The 17,109-nt window shown below is 44.4% G+C and overlaps 1 protein-coding gene across 5 annotated transcripts in view; it reads left to right on the plus strand.

The window, feature by feature from the left end:
• Positions 1-15,025, plus strand: part of LOC125226282 (palmitoyltransferase ZDHHC18) — a 29,662-nt gene extending 14,637 nt beyond the window's left edge. For 4 of the 5 annotated variants that reach the window (XM_048130216.1, XM_048130219.1, XM_048130215.1 and 1 more), the window contains 4 exons: positions 7,419-7,525; positions 8,213-8,311; positions 9,667-9,851; positions 14,883-15,025. In XM_048130216.1, coding sequence (XP_047986173.1) covers positions 7,419-7,525; positions 8,213-8,311; positions 9,667-9,851; positions 14,883-14,915 — 424 coding nt within the window. In that variant the 3' untranslated portion in view covers positions 14,916-15,025. The remainder of the gene's footprint in view (positions 1-7,418; positions 7,526-8,212; positions 8,312-9,666; positions 9,852-14,882) is intronic. The other variant, XM_048130217.1, reaches the window with a different exon arrangement.
• The last annotated feature ends 2,084 nt before the right edge of the window (positions 15,026-17,109 follow it).

The following is a 17,109-nucleotide window of genomic DNA, read 5'->3' on the forward strand; positions in this document are numbered from 1 at the left end:
AACCAAACCAATAACAAGAAATAATAATAAGAAATATTAACCAACCAATAGAATTGGTTCGTTAATATTTCTTGTAAGTGGGTAGCTTTTGCGCATTTTAATTTTTCCTCAGTCACCCGTTGACCACGAACGCTGTAAAGAGTTCGAAACGTCGGGATGTATTTTAAATTCATTATACGCGATTTAATCCGTTTCCATAGTTTTATTTCCTAGAAAACCAATAAAGTTGTTAAAATATGGATTAAGACGGTAATATTCCATGTAAAAAACAGTCGCCAAACGGTCACCAAACGGTCGACAAACGGTCGCAAAATGGTCGCAGCGTACACGCGTGACCGAAAGCAGTGAATATTTATTATATTTTCAAAATGGCTTGTATTATTTTTTCCAGGTGTCCTCAAACTTTATAAACAATTAAATATGCCGTCGTACTCAGTTGCCCTCACTAAAGAAGATTAAAAAAAAATTGTAACGTGCGTACCGAGCTGCTGGGTTGTAAAGGATCGGGGATCATATTATTATGGTTTTCTATAGAGCAACTAGTATTTTGCGGCATTTCACAATTGAAACTTGTTGAAGTAGTCGTCATTAATATTACTATCAACATTAATTTCAGCGATCTGTACTTCTTTTGTCAAGATTTTTGTATAGATAAGTGTCTACAAATTTGTAATGTTAAAGAGACATAAATAAAACGTAGTAGAGTAAATAATGTGTTTTTTTTGTAACCCAAACAAAATACTTGTAGATACGAGTGCGGAAAAGAGGAAAATCGATACGAGTAGCGATAAATTAATACACGAACGAAGGGAGTGTTTTAAATCGACACGAGTTGTGAATGTCCTTTTCGCACGTGTATCGTACGACGATTTTCAGTACCTAAATCTAAGCTAAGAGTTTCGACCAGACAATAAATGAATCATTGCTTGATTTGCTCGCACTACTGCGTTAAAAAAAGCAGCATCTGTACTGAAAAAAACTATCATTGCGCAACAGAAATTCTATTAATATCACAGTAAATACTCTATTTCATTTGATTCCTACTTTTATTGTGTAAAGCAACACTACACTTCATTTTTATCAATAAGAATTAAAAATTATATATTTAATACATTAAGTAACTACAAAGTGCTTATCTATTTGTATTATCATTCTGCACTTTTCTTAACTTTCCCACATTTCTATAAAATGTCGAAGAGTGCTTAAATGGTCGTCGTCGTTTATTATTATTTAATTCGCTCATATTTAAATGTTTCAAAGCAACCTGTCCACAACTTCACAAGACAGTTTGAGAAACTATCACAGGGTGCCTTACTGTTAAATAAACTTAAAGCTCCGGCTGTACAAAATTAAGGACACAAGTGATAATAATAGAAAAAAAATACTAAAACTGAAAATAATAAAAAACGGTGTCGAAATAAGCTTGCTAGGGGAAGTATCTGGTGGAGATAAATAATTTAAGATTTTGTATATTTTATAACATTTATTTATAAAGAAAATTCTTGCCAAAATGTGTTTGTTCAGTTGGTTCTTAATTTAGTTACTTACTGCGCTAACCGTGTGAAAACTGACCTATAATTCTCTTGTTCGACACCAATGAAATGTACAGAGCTCAGCGGGAAGCTAGGTCGCTTAAAAGGGTTCTAAGTAAATTTTCACACAAGTTATCTTAATTTTTTAACTAGAAATTATACTATTAAAATACCTAGGTACCAGTTCTCAAAAATATTTGCTTGCTCTAAATTACTGACTCTATGAATTTAATCTAACTAAATTTCAGCTGACGCAGTTGCCCTGACCATTAGAAGGATAAATTGGACCGACCTCTAAGATGGTGAACCTTCGGGAAAGCTGTGGAAGGTGGCACGGGACCTCCCGGGGAATGTTGGCTGCACTGCGGAGACTTTTCAACCCGGAACGCGTGCCACGTGGACACCGAGACGAATGCGGCAGAGGCAGGCCGTCTTCCAGCAAACAGGACTCAGAACTTGCGCCGGTCACAAGGATTTCCAGAGTTAATAATATATATATCTATAAATATCCCGGCTCCTGAAAGCGACATAAAAATACATTAGTCTAATGCTCTCAAGACCAGCATGACAAAATAGAAGACAATCCGATTTACCAGCTCACCGCCGAAGGTCAAAGAAATTTCCTAGCGGAGCGCTCCCAATCCCACAGCAGAAGACAGATCATCCCTGTGAATAACCAAGCACATGGTTAGGAACAAACCCACAACGTTTCACGCCATTATGGAGTTGATCAGAACAATTCAGATACTTACTCAATCCGAGGATTATTGCAGGCCTTCTGCTTCCACCGTTTTGACCACCATGTGGTATGGTCTTGTGGAGAAAGTGCGTGTGCACCCAAAAGGGTCAAAAAAGGAAATGGACCACCCATGATCATTAACCTATTTGCATATGGAGCAATCAAGGACATAGGGTGACAAACCCAGGAAGACATAATATATCGAATTAATATATTATATTTATTTGAGACTCCATCAGAGTCATGAAAGATTTACTATGATGTACATAGCAAGATTGTCACTCCAGACAGGCCTCTTATTTAGAGTATTTATATTACAGCATTTTGTTATGTATTTAAGATAATTTTCTGCATTATTTCTATATAATTATATTAATTTAATTTATCAAAATGTACTGGAGTAACAATTTAAAATCTCATAAAATGGGTTATTTTTAGCTATCTGGCAACCCATGCACAGATTATGCAGAAAAGTGCATACATGTGTGGATGCAAGTATTTTTGCACTAATTGAGGATTTGAAACAAAATAAAATTAAAGAAATTTCGATTTTAGATTTATAAAAAAATATTAATTACGACCAAGAAAATATACTACGTTACAATACCTCCCTCCCCGATTTAAAGGTTCAACGTAGGTGAACCGCCCGCTGTCCCCAGCGGCTTTCATCACATTGAACTGTGAGGAACCAAGGCAACAAACAACCCTAAGGCAAGAAAACTAAACTATAATACTAAAAGAAATAGTATCCCAGAAGGACAATGAAAAAGGGAAAAACAAAACGAGGCTTCGAGATTTTATTTCAAAAAAATGTCTACACAAACCCATCAAAGCTTCCTAACTTTTAAACAATTCTACCATTTTCAACAACTTGCCTGAAAGGCCATATCCACAAAACTCAAAACTAAAAAAATCTCGAACCCACGTAATCAATAACGGCAGGTAAAAAAAAACTATGAGGCCAACCGCGCAACACATAGAAAAAACCTCCGTAATACCTAACAACCAGTGAACGAACCGTTGGCGTTCTCAGCACAACGCGATGTAGCACCTTGTGCTAAGAAAGCCAATATCCAACGCCAGGACCGCTGATCAGCATTCCTTAAAATATACTCTGCTTGTCCGGGCAAAATGAAAATGTCTAGTCCATAAACTATGGGCCGACTCCGAAATCCAAAGAACCTAAGTTCCAAACAAAACAAAATCGTCAAAATCTAAGTTTTAATCCCTCTTAGTTAAACTCCTAAATATTCCAAAAGCGTGTCCCCGACTAACTTGTCGGAGGAAACGAAACATCCAAAATCATGTTGCACAACACCCACAAAACATGGTATACCGTAAACAAAAACTAGGCGTGGCAACATGCGAAATAGTACCTAAACTAAAACGTTAGGTATTTAGCCTAACGACGCGTTACCTAAAGGATACGCTAACAAAATACAAAAAAAACGTACTATTTCTGTGTTTGTCCGGTATGGTAGTACCTGACAAAATTTTTGCATCAAATGTTGCTATTTGGTCATATTAAAGACGGCTCTGACCTTGAGGTTGAGAGGCACAGTAGCTGGTGAGTGGTTTGTCGTCCTTGGCGGCACGACGACAGGTACAAGACGAGGGATCGTGCGTCCAAGGATAACTCTTCCAAACTCTTAACCAAACTATAAGTACCTACAGCCCAATTCGATTTAAGACTGAGCACAGTATCGATCGCGCCTAACACACTTCACACACTTATAATACCTAACATACATCACACAATGCAAACATAGTAACGAAGCAGCTTTTCTGTTCGCCACGTTCCGAACAAAATTCGTGAATTAAATATTTACCGAATATTTAACACTACTAACGATTTCAACCGCATATGTTATGTTACGAGAGCTAGGTGATAGCAGTTGTCAACCCTGGTGGCAAAGCGACAAGTCCTATAGACTCGAGGCTTTGCGTCCAGAGATGACTTCCACCTCAAAACCTGACTCCCGTTAATACCTACTTAAAGTCTTTAATATGCCACGACCCGATTGGTTGACCGTCCAACCTTTCGAGCTCATAAACTAATGGGGACAAAACTTTCTTAACTCTGCACGGTTCATACTTAGGTGCGAGCTTCGACATAAAAAACTTAGAAGCGTCACTTTGCGTGTACGTACGCTTCTGAACAATATCCCCAACCGAAAATCTCGCCTCTCGGCGTCTCATATTATAATACTTGGCATTTGTTTCATGTGCTTGCAACATACGTACCCTAACCTGTTCAAAAATATCTTTCAAACAACCAAATTCGCCCGCATACTCCTCTCTAGGTATACCTACACAATATTGTTTATCGGTATCTTTATAAAAGGAGCCGTTAATGACCGGTTCCCTAGCGTGAACTAAAAAGAAAGGAGAATACCCGGTGGTTTCGCTGACTGCACTGTTTATGGCAAACCTAATCTGGTGCAGTTTTTCGTCCCATGTACGGTGATTTTCCTTTACGTAAGACGCTACGGCGGTCATTACAATTTTGTTATAACGTTCCACTAAATTCACGTGCGGAGAATAGCGCGGACTGTAAAAAATGTTAGGTACGTTGTAGCGTTTCAATAACTGCTTAAACTCTGATCCCGTGAATTGCGCTCCGTTGTCCGAAATCACGGTTTCAGGTACGCCATGTTCCAAAATGACATGGTTTTCAAAATGCTTCGCCACCAAAGCGCTAGTAGCGCGGCGAAGTGGAAACAGCAGTGTATGTTTCGAAAAGCAACATGTAACAACCAACAAAAATGTATAACCTGCCCGAGAGCGCGGAAGCGGACCGACGAGATCGATACTAACTACCAACCATGGTCGATGACATACCTTTGGTTGTCCCATGAGGCCTGAGGTTGGCCCTAGCGCTTTGATCATTAACCTATTTGCATATGGAGCAATCAAGGACATAGGGTGACAAACCCAGGAAGACATAATATATCGAATTAATATATTATATTTATTTGAGACTCCATCAGAGTCATGAAAGATTTACTATGATGTACATAGCAAGATTGTCACTCCAGACAGGCCTCTTATTTAGAGTATTTATATTACAGCATTTTGTTATGTATTTAAGATAATTTTCTGCATTATTTCTATATAATTATATTAATTTAACTTATCAAAATGTACTGGAGTAACAATTTAAAATCTCATAAAATGGGTTATTTTTAGCTATCTGGCAACCCATGCACAAATTATGCAGAAAAGTGCATACATGTGTGGATGCAAGTATTTTTGCACTAATTGAGGATTTGAAACAAAATAAAATTAAAGAAATTTCGATTTTAGATTTATAAAAAAATATTAATTACGACCAAGAAAATATACTACGTTACAAAACCTTCGTATTTCAGATTGTCATTTGCGGATACAGTGGTTTAGGAGCAGTTCGGTAATCAGACCTACACATGTGTGTACAAATTCTGTCAATGTCACTGTCAGAAACCGTTCTGACAGTGACAATGACAGCCACAAATTCGTCCACATGTTGTTACCGTTATGTGTGCAAACGTCGACTAATAAAGTGTCGTTAAAAGTCATTCTGACAGTGACATTGACAGCCACAAATTCGTACACATTTTGTTACCGTAACGAGTGCACACGACGACCACATTTTGTTATTGTATCAATCAATACGGTCGCATTGTTTGCACGACGTTACCACGCGTTATGTCACATTTGACAGTTAGTTACTGATTTGAAGATTTTGCGACTGAAATGGTTGTATGGGGAGTCACCACTGTACACTACACACGTGCCACGAGGCAACCCGGACCCGTGCTCGCGCGGCAACGCCTGCGCCAACTGCTGGCACGTGCTGTGCGGCCCGCTAGCGCCCAGCCTTATAGACCGATACGTAGCGAGTCACCACTGTACACTACACACGTGCCACGAGGCAACCCGGACCCGTGCTCGCGCGGCAACGCCTGCGCCAACTGCTGGCACGTGCTGTGCGGCCCGCTAGCGCCCAGCCTTATAGACCGGTACGTAGCGAGTCACCACTGTACACTACACACGTGCCACGAGGCAACCCGGACCCGTGCTCGCGCGGCAACGCCTGCGCCAACTGCTGGCACGTGCTGTGCGGCCCGCTAGCGCCCAGCCTTATAGACTGGTACGTAGCGAGTCACCACTGTACACTACACACGTGCCACGAGGCAACCCGGACCCGTGCTCGCGCGGCAACGCCTGCGCCAACTGCTGGCACGTGCTGTGCGGCCCGCTAGCGCCCAGCCTTATAGACCGGTACGTAGCGAGTCACCACTGTACACTATACACGTGCCACGAGGCAACCCGGACCCGTACTCGCGCGGCAACGCCTGCGCCAACTGCTGGCACGTGCTGTGCGGCCCGCTAGCGCCCAGCCTTATAGACCGGTACGTAGCGAGTCACCACTGTACACTACACACGTGCCACGAGGCAACCCGGACCCGTGCTCGCGCGGCAACGCCTGCGCGAACTGCTGGCACGTGCTGTGCGGCCCGCTAGCGCCCAGCCTTATAGACCGGTACGTAGCGGGTCACCACTGTACACTACACACGTGCCACGAGGCAACCCGGACCCGTGCTCGCGCGGCAACGCCTGCGCCAACTGCTGGCACGTGCTGTGCGGCCCGCTAGCGCCCAGCCTTATAGACCGGTACGTAGCGAGTCACCACTGTACACTACACACGTGCCACGAGGCAACCCGGACCCGTGCTCGCGCGGCAACGCCTGCGCCAACTGCTGTCACGTGCTGTGCGGCCCGCTAGCGCCCAGCCTTATAGACCGGTACGTAGCGGGTCACCACTGTACACTACACACGTGCCACGAGGCAACCCGGACCCGTGCTCGCGCGGCAACGCCTGCGTTAATGAGGGTAATTTTTTAGGCTAAAAGTCTCACGACTTTTCTTTTACACAATGTATCTATAATAATATTAATAATATTTTAGTAAATCTTCAGCACTGATACATTTACGCCCTAATCGAACAGGTATTTGATATATTTAATTACATATATTTGACGAATGACGAATTGAACATCGTCGCTAAACAATTTCCGGTGTCGACTAAAACGGAAGCATAAAGTAGATTTTAAGTTATTTAGTAAAGTTTGCTGTATATAATTGGTCATGTTTATTGTTCGCAGGCGCGGCATCGTGACCCCGGACAACCACGAGGACTTGCCGCCCGCCTTCGTGGCGGCGCTGGCCGCGCCCGCGCCCGTCACGCTGCAGCCCGCCGCCGACCACAACGGTACGTCGCGTGACACCCCTCCACCCCCACCCCCACCACACCCCTCGCCACCGGTGCTCATCCTCACCCCCTCGAACCTCTATAGTCCCACATTATGCGATTTAGGACGATTTTTTTTCCAAGGTCTACAGGTGGGATCGGATACCGCTATTTTCTTCGGAACCGTTATTTTAACGTTCCCGGTGCCGTTAACCGGTATTCTTTTGTAAGGAAACGTTTATGAGTGAGAAACGGTTCGAAAAACGGAATTAAATTTTTTCGGAACCCGTTCTTTAAAAAACGTTTCGTGCGAATGAAATTGTAATGATTTTTAATCCCAAAAATTTGAACGAGCCCGGTGCTTCGGCATTTACAAAGGGAAACGCTCGCTACCTACGAAGACGAGCGGCTCGAAACAGATAATATTGGTTTTAATAACGTTATAATTCTGTTCTTTTCGAATACTGGTAACCGAAATAATTCTGTTCACTCGTTTAAACGTTACTGTAATAAACCGTTCTTTAACGAAATAAGAGCCGTAAGCTAAATTATTTGGTTCGCACTCAACGAAATATATAACGGTTTACGAACAATAACAAATGGTTTTTGGGAACGGGTTCTGATCCCTGGTCTTCGTAACGGGCGATTCTTCGTAACTTTTTTTTTCCTTTTCGCCTGTTTCTTATACTGCATATGTATACTTGTTAGCAGGTACCGGCAGTTACAGCAACCTGTTCACAGTGACGCCGGTGGGCAACCACGCCTACCTCAACCACAGTCTCGACCTCGACCCCACGCCTCTCAACGGTAACTATTATTTATTTATTTAGACTTTATTGCACGACATAAAATTGTACAAATGGCGGACTTAATGCCTTAAGGCATTCTCTACCACTCAACCATTGGATCAAACAGAAACCTTAGTTAGTGCAGGATTGTCAATATAGAGATGTGACAAGAAACACAAATCAAATTACCTATGTATCCAATAAAAGAAAATGTATATATGAGTGTATAACACATAAATATATAGCTTATAATATAAACTTACATACAAACTATAAATATATAATTAACTATATAATATATAATGTACCCAAGTGTAAGCAATATGCAGATCATTTATCCTTGAGCTTGTTAGAGAGGTGTGTACGTAACATGCGTTTAAAAGAAAATTTGATCTGTTCTTGCCTTAAGGGAAGAGGGAGATCATTCCAAAGACGAGCTGCCTGGAGGGTGAAGGAGTTGGAAATAAAGCCAGTGCGGTGATAAGGAATAGCCAGTTTAAGGGTTCGGGACGTACGCAGTTCACAACTAAATGAAATTAAATTTTGATTTACATAAGATAGTCGGAGGCAACTGGATCAAATAATATAGAGTAAAGAGTGCATAGAATTCTCAGGGATCTGCGTTCACGAATGGGAAGCCAGTTCAGTTTGCGGCGAAAATCTGATATGTGATCGTATTTACGGATCCCGAATATGAACCTAATGCAGCCATTCAACAGTCTGTCTAATTTATTAAGTAAATCCTGGCAAAATTACTGCTGGCCTTATTACTACTGGCCTTATTTATAGTATGCGGCATTATTTATAGTGTGCGGCCCCCGTGCTCGGGAACGCTCACATTGCTCACATTCAACAATTGAAGCTCATACAAGTGTCCACCCCGCTGCACGCCCCGCTGACCGAGCGTTCACTCAAGCTTTATTATTTTAAGCTTAATTCTGGTTGAAATTTGTAGCTTTCCTGGACGGAAGGGTTCATAAGCTTTAGGGATGTTTTTATCTCAAAATTAAATCAGGGTACGCAGCCAAATGCAAACCCTCACGGTAGTATTGTTATCGTAGTTAGTGCGTTTTCACATTATCCGATCCGATATTGGATGTCGGAAAGATTTCAAAGGCAAAAATCTAAGATGGCGGCTTAAGTGTATGGGATACCGGTCCTACATCCGATATCAATCGGATAATGTGAAAACGCACAGTTATGTCTATCGCTCTCCCATATTGGCGTGACAGAGCCAGACTGCGTTTCGGTCTGCGCCTTGCGTCAACAATTTCGGCTAGGCGCAGGTCCTTATTGTAGTAAAGAACTGTGTCAATAAGAAAATTTGCAATCAATAAACTAGGATGTAACAACAAGAATATTTTGTATCCCCAGAGGTGTGCATCGGCGGTTCGACGGTCCCCAGCGCCGCGACGAGCGGCACCGTCAGTACGGTCGCCAACAGCAGCGCCGTCAGCGCGCTCAGTGCGGCGCGGCTGCGGCTGTTGCACGACACCACCATGATAGACGCGGCTCTAGACCTGGACGAGCCCGAGCCGCCGCCGCACCTGCACACCGTCGTGAGTAACATGTCACACACACGGCGGTACTGTCAGTACGGTCGCCAACAGCAGCGCCGTCAGCGCGCTCAGTGCGGCGCGGCTGCGGCTGTTGCACGACACCACCATGATAGACGCGGCTCTAGACCTGGACGAGCCCGAGCCGCCGCCGCACCTGCACACCGTCGTGAGTAACATGTCACACACACGGCGGTACTGTCAGTACGGCCGCCAACAGCAGCGCCGTCAGCGCGCTCAGTGCGGCGCGGCTGCGGCTGTTGCACGACACCACCATGATAGACGCGGCTCTAGACCTGGACGAGCCCGAGCCGCCGCCGCACCTGCACACCGTCGTGAGTAACATGTCACACACACGGCGGTACTGTCAGTACGGTCGCCAACAGCAGCGCCGTCAGCGCGCTCAGTGCGGCGCGGCTGCGGCTGTTGCACGACACCACCATGATAGACGCGGCTCTAGACCTGGACGAGCCCGAGCCGCCGCCGCACCTGCACACCGTCGTGAGTAACATGTCACACACACGGCGGTACTGTCAGTACGGTCGCCAACAGCAGCGCCGTCAGCGCGCTCAGTGCGGCGCGGCTGCGGCTGTTGCACGACACCACCATGATAGACGCGGCTCTAGACCTGGACGAGCCCGAGCCGCCGCCGCACCTGCACACCGTCGTGAGTAACATGTCACACACACGGCGGTACTGTCAGTACGGCCGCCAACAGCAGCGCCGTCAGCGCGCTCAGTGCGGCGCGGCTGCGGCTGTTGCACGACACCACCATGATAGACGCGGCTCTAGACCTGGACGAGCCCGAGCCGCCGCCGCACCTGCACACCGTCGTGAGTAACATGTCACACACACGGCGGTACTGTCAGTACGGTCGCCAACAGCAGCGCCGTCAGCGCGCTCAGTGCGGCGCGGCTGCGGCTGTTGCACGACACCACCATGATAGACGCGGCTCTAGACCTGGACGAGCCCGAGCCGCCGCCGCACCTGCACACCGTCGTGAGTAACATGTCACACACACGGCGGTACTGTCAGTACGGTCGCCAACAGCAGCGCCGTCAGCGCGCTCAGTGCGGCGCGGCTGCGGCTGTTGCACGACACCACCATGATAGACGCGGCTCTAGACCTGGACGAGCCCGAGCCGCCGCCGCACCTGCACACCGTCGTGAGTAACATGTCACACACACGGCGGTACTGTCAGTACGGCCGCCAACAGCAGCGCCGTCAGCGCGCTCAGTGCGGCGCGGCTGCGGCTGTTGCACGACACCACCATGATAGACGCGGCTCTAGACCTGGACGAGCCCGAGCCGCCGCCGCACCTGCACACCGTCGTGAGTAACATGTCACACACACGGCGGTACTGTCAGTACGGTCGCCAACAGCAGCGCCGTCAGCGCGCTCAGTGCGGCGCGGCTGCGGCTGTTGCACGACACCACCATGATAGACGCGGCTCTAGACCTGGACGAGCCCGAGCCGCCGCCGCACCTGCACACCGTCGTGAGTAACATGTCACACACACGGCGGTACTGTCAGTACGGTCGCCAACAGCAGCGCCGTCAGCGCGCTCAGTGCGGCGCGGCTGCGGCTGTTGCACGACACCACCATGATAGACGCGGCTCTAGACCTGGACGAGCCCGAGCCGCCGCCGCACCTGCACACCGTCGTGAGTAACATGTCACACACACGGCGGTACTGTCAGTACGGTCGCCAACAGCAGCGCCGTCAGCGCGCTCAGTGCGGCGCGGCTGCGGCTGTTGCACGACACCACCATGATAGACGCGGCTCTAGACCTGGACGAGCCCGAGCCGCCGCCGCACCTGCACACCGTCGTGAGTAACATGTCACACACACGGCGGTACTGTCAGTACGGTCGCCAACAGCAGCGCCGTCAGCGCGCTCAGTGCGGCGCGGCTGCGGCTGTTGCACGACACCACCATGATAGACGCGGCTCTAGACCTGGACGAGCCCGAGCCGCCGCCGCACCTGCACACCGTCGTGAGTAACATGTCACACACACGGCGGTACTGTCAGTACGGCCGCCAACAGCAGCGCCGTCAGCGCGCTCAGTGCGGCGCGGCTGCGGCTGTTGCACGACACCACCATGATAGACGCGGCTCTAGACCTGGACGAGCCCGAGCCGCCGCCGCACCTGCACACCGTCGTGAGTAACATGTCACACACACGGCGGCACTGTCAGTACGGTCGCTAACGCCAGCGCGTCACCTCAGTTGAAATAGTACATTACGATACAAGTGCGTAAAAAAGGAATTAAAAAATCGACACGAGTTACGAATTTCCTTTTCGCACGTGTATCGTACGACGTTTTTAGGGTTCCGTAGTCAACTAGGAACCCTTATAGTTTCGCCATGTCTGTCTGTCCGTCCGTCCGTCCGTCCGCGGATAATCTCAGTAACCGTTAGCACTAGAAAGCTGAAATTTGGTGCCAATATGTATATCAATCACGCCAACAAAGTGCAAAAATAAAAAATGGAAAAAAACGTTTTATTAGGGTACCCCCCCTACATGTAAAGTGGGGGCTGATATTTTTTTTTCATTCCAACCCCAACGTGTGATATATTGTTGGATAGGTATTAAAAAATCAATAAGGGTTTGCTAAGATCGTTTTTTGATAATATTAATATTTTCGGAAATAATCGCTCCTAAAGGAAAAAAAAAGTGCGTCCCCCCCCCTCTAACTTTTGAACCATATGTTTAAAAAATATGGAAAAAATCACAAAAGTACAACTTTATAAATACTTTCTAGGAAAATTGTTTTGAACTCGATAGGTTCAGTGGTTTTTGAGAAAAATACGGAAAACTACGGAACCCTACACTGAGCGTGGCCCGACACGCTCTTGGCCGGTTTTTCAGTACAGATGAGCCTCCGAAGTTTCGACCTGGCATATAATGAACCACTTCTCGCACTAGTGCGTAAAAAGCACCATCTGATCCAAAAATAGGTGGAGGTGGTTAGGGATTGTTACGTCATGATCCGTGGGAAGAAATGCCTCGTTCGAGGCATTTACTTCGTCGACTGCACCTACGGGTTGCTTCATCGAGCGGATTCTTCAGGACTAAACTTGATATCGCTCCCATAAATACTATTTTCCCCTCACTAGCTCGGAAACACGTGTTTTGTCCTTTAATACTAGCGGGTAAAAACGCATTTTATCCACTAGTGGGTAAAGTAAATTGACCTTGAATAAAGTTCAATTAACTGCTTTAAAATTGATAAAAGTAAGTGAATCTAGTAATAAAGATGATTTACCACCTGTGGAACTACTGGAAGCAGTGATAAACGCATTTTTTGCGTTGTAGTTTCCTCGCTGTAGTGAGGGGAAAAGTTTTGTGTTACACTCGGGTGCAAATGTATTTTACTTCTCGTGTGTTAAAAAACTCGCAAGTTCAGGATTCTATTCTCGAACCACTCGCTTCGCTCGTGGTTCAACTATAGAATCCTTTCACTTGCTCGTTTTTCAATTCCACACTCGGCGTTAAAATACAACTTTGCCCCCTTGTATAACAAATAACTATTCCACTACTACTAGGCATTTACTACTAATAGAAAACGTGACGTGACGTGACTAAAACGTGGATCCCTGGCAAATATTTGCGCTTTTCAATTTAGAACTTTATTTCTTCTTGTAAAAGTTCAAACCTTATGTACTCGTACGAGGACACCAGGACCCAGGAGGTTAAACGTTAATGCTTCAAAAGTAGCACTTGGCCGTTTTCCACAGGTTTTCAAGTGACGAAATTCTGCGCTCGAAATTAGAAAATGGCCGCAATTTACCCGCGAGGCGACTCGTTCTATCTGGACCTGCTTTTATAAGGCGATTTAGTATAGGTACATCATTTTGCCAATTTTTTTTATACAACCACGGTAGCGAATAAGCATACGGTCCGCCTAATAGTACGTAGTCAACTAGTCCTGAACCAAGCAACTCTGGAGATATTACATGCACATTACCGTCCCTTTAGAAACCTGTAGATAATTTTTTTGGTCCCATATTGTAGACGCTTAGTGAAATCTCGACATCAGCTTATTCTACAACTGTAGCGTCCCCAGGAGGGAATCCCTCTTAAACCAAACTATACAACCTGCCGACGGCGCGTAGGGTGCGGAGATATCACTTAGGTGCAGTGGGGTAGTTTCGAAAGTCATATAAAAATCACCATTATTTCCATCATGTCAAGATTCCCTTTTCGAAATTACTCGAGCATTTCTGTCATTCGAAATTATCCCACTGCACCTTATAATAGTTATTGGACAAGACGAATTGGTTCCTCCACATTTAGACAGTGCGTTTTCACATTATCAGATCCGATATCGGATGTAGGACCTGTATCCCATACATTACAGGCGCCATCTTGGATTTTATCCATTGAAATCATTCCGACACCCGATATCGGATCGGATAATGTGAAAAAGGACTAAGAAACAAGGTAATAGAAGTATTTGTTAAGTGTGTGCCTGTACCTATAAATCACACAATGATAAATAAGAAAGAAAGAAGATGCATTTATTGCCACAACAATGTAATCAAACACTGCTTATGTAGTGTAGAAGGTAGTACATATATTTTTCCATATTGTTGAGGCTGCGTACCTAAAGCTACCCTTAAATCCAATAATGACTTCTTTTGCTTTGTTTATTCCTGCTTAAGTGCTTAATTATGAAGTATACAATTATTATGGAGTACCTTAGTTAAAGTATCACTGAGGGCCAGTTGCATCAACCACATTTGACAGACACATCATCGTCACGCAGCAGATGTCTATGGAACTTCCCATACAATACAATTTAACAAACGCTTCAACAGTGACATACGGTTTGATGCAACCGGCCCCAAATCATTAGTATTATTTTTTTTGTATTATCTTATATCTAAGTATAACAAAGTTTTTGGTTGGTTTGGTCGGATCAGTAGCTCCTAATATGTCGTTGCAAAAATTATCCGTCAGGGATGCAGTGGCCAATGATGACGATAACAAAGTTTTCGCATAATTTTGAATGATTCGTGTTTGTTGCAGACGCCGCCGCGGATCGCGACCGCCCAGCTCTGACCAGAGCTCTTCGCTGTAATAATACGCTATTTGTACAAATACCTTATTATTCTTGTAAGATTTTTGAGACTCGCTTTATGAGGAATAAATATAATTATCTAATTTGTTGGCGTTTGGTTTTTTACTTCGCTTTGTGCGAAAAATTTTCCCCTGTCAAGTACATCAACATCCTCTTTGCGTTATCTCGGCATTCGGCTCATGGGAGCCTGGGGTCCGCTTTGACAACTAATCCCAAGATTTGGCATAGGCACTAGTTTTTACGAAAGCGACTGCCAACTGACCGTCAAACCCGAAGGGTGACCTTATTGGAATTATTAGTCCGATTTCCTCACGATGTTTTCCTTCACCGAAAAGCGACTGGCAAATATCAAATGACGTTTCGCTCATAAGTTACGAAAACTCATTGGTACGAGCCGGGGTTCAAACCCGCGACCTCCGGATTGAAAGTCGCACGCTCTTACCGCTGGGCCACCAGTGTTTCCCCTGTCAAGTACAAAGAATATAATACTGGTCAAGTACCTACTGAACGCCTAGACAAAGTTATAATCGCTTACGCTCTCTGGCAATCGGAACGCAGTAATATGGACGAGTGATAGAGAGAAAGCGTTTTGTTGTCGATCAGCGATAGCTTGTAATCTTGATCGGAATTGTGGTCTTGGCTAGGTCGGACATGTAAAATAATAATAAAACCTCGTAGAAAATGAATGGAATTATTTTGGAGATTGAAAAATTCCATCCTAAATACAATAGGTACCTATGTATACTCGTAGGGGGTTAACTATTGTTACGGATAATTCCTGAATCAGAACCTGTCTATCGTGATGGGCACTTTTGCGTCAAAAAAGCCCCCTTGTTCCTCGTAGATAATCAAGTTTGATAACTGGTTTTGTATGAGAAAAAATAATTCTGCCTAGCTAACTGGGTTATGAAAGATTTTTTTTATTTCTTCGTTAACCATTATTTTTTTGCAGTTTTCTACGAATAATTATTTTTCTTCTTTGCTTACCCGGGTTATGAAATGGGATTTTTTTTCCTCGTAGAAAACCATTATTTTTTGCAATTTTCTATGAAGATTTTTTTTTCTTCTCAGCTTACCCTACTTTATTTAGTAGCCTACTGCTAAAAGCAATAGGTTATGTAGGTACGACACAGCGGATACAGATAACAGCAAATGCACAATTTATTTTATTATCATCCGTTTTATTTTATTATCTTGACTTTTGTCCATGTTTTGGCGTTTGGTCCGCTGTAAGCCTAAGTGCGTTTTCACATTATCCGATCCGTTATCGGATGTCGGACCGATATCCCATACTTTACAGGCGCCATCTTGGATTTTTTCCTTTGAAATCCTTCCGACATCCGATATCGGATCGGATAATGTGAAAACGGCCTAACATGAATGTCTAGATATAAATATAATATAGAAATAGTTATTTGTTATACAAGGGGGCAAAGTTGTATTTTAATGCCGAGTGTGGAATTGAAAAACGAGCAAGTGAAAGGATTCTATAGTTGAACCACGAGCGAAGCGAGTGGTTCGAGAATAGAATCCTGAACTTGCGAGTTTTTTAACACACGAGAAGTAAAATACAGTTGCACCCGAGTGTAACACAAAACTTTTCCCCTCACTATAGCGAGGAAACTACAACGCAAAAAATGCGTTTATCACTGCTTCCAGTAGTTCCACAGGTGGTAAATCATCTTTATTACTAGATTTACCTACTTTTATCAATTTTAAAGCAGTTAATTTGACTTTATTCAAGGTCAAATTACTTTACCCACTAGTGGATAAAATGCGTTTTTACCCGCTGCCCGCTGGTATTAAAGGACAAAACACGTGTTTCCGAGCTAGTGAGGGGAAAATATAATAATATTGTATAATCCTAGAAAGTTGATGCTTATTGCTATTATCAATTGTATATTTATAATCATTACATCGTCACTGGTTTTACCTACCTACATGAATGTATATTTATTTTATTATTTCACTAGTTTTAAAAATATCTAGATTACGTGTCTATTTCACACAATAGAGCAAGAGCCCAGAGCCGCCAGACCTTCCTCATTTTCTCAACGATGAAACTTTGGTGTAATGTGGAGTTCGTGTCGACGACGTTTAATGTCCGACGGCCATTTTTCTGTTACAAAGTTTTTTTTTCATAAAACACTATTGTCGACGTTTCGTTATTATTAT

This window comes from Leguminivora glycinivorella, chromosome 5 (genome assembly GCF_023078275.1).
Source record: "Leguminivora glycinivorella isolate SPB_JAAS2020 chromosome 5, LegGlyc_1.1, whole genome shotgun sequence".
Classification (NCBI taxonomy): Eukaryota; Metazoa; Arthropoda; class Insecta; order Lepidoptera; family Tortricidae; genus Leguminivora; species Leguminivora glycinivorella.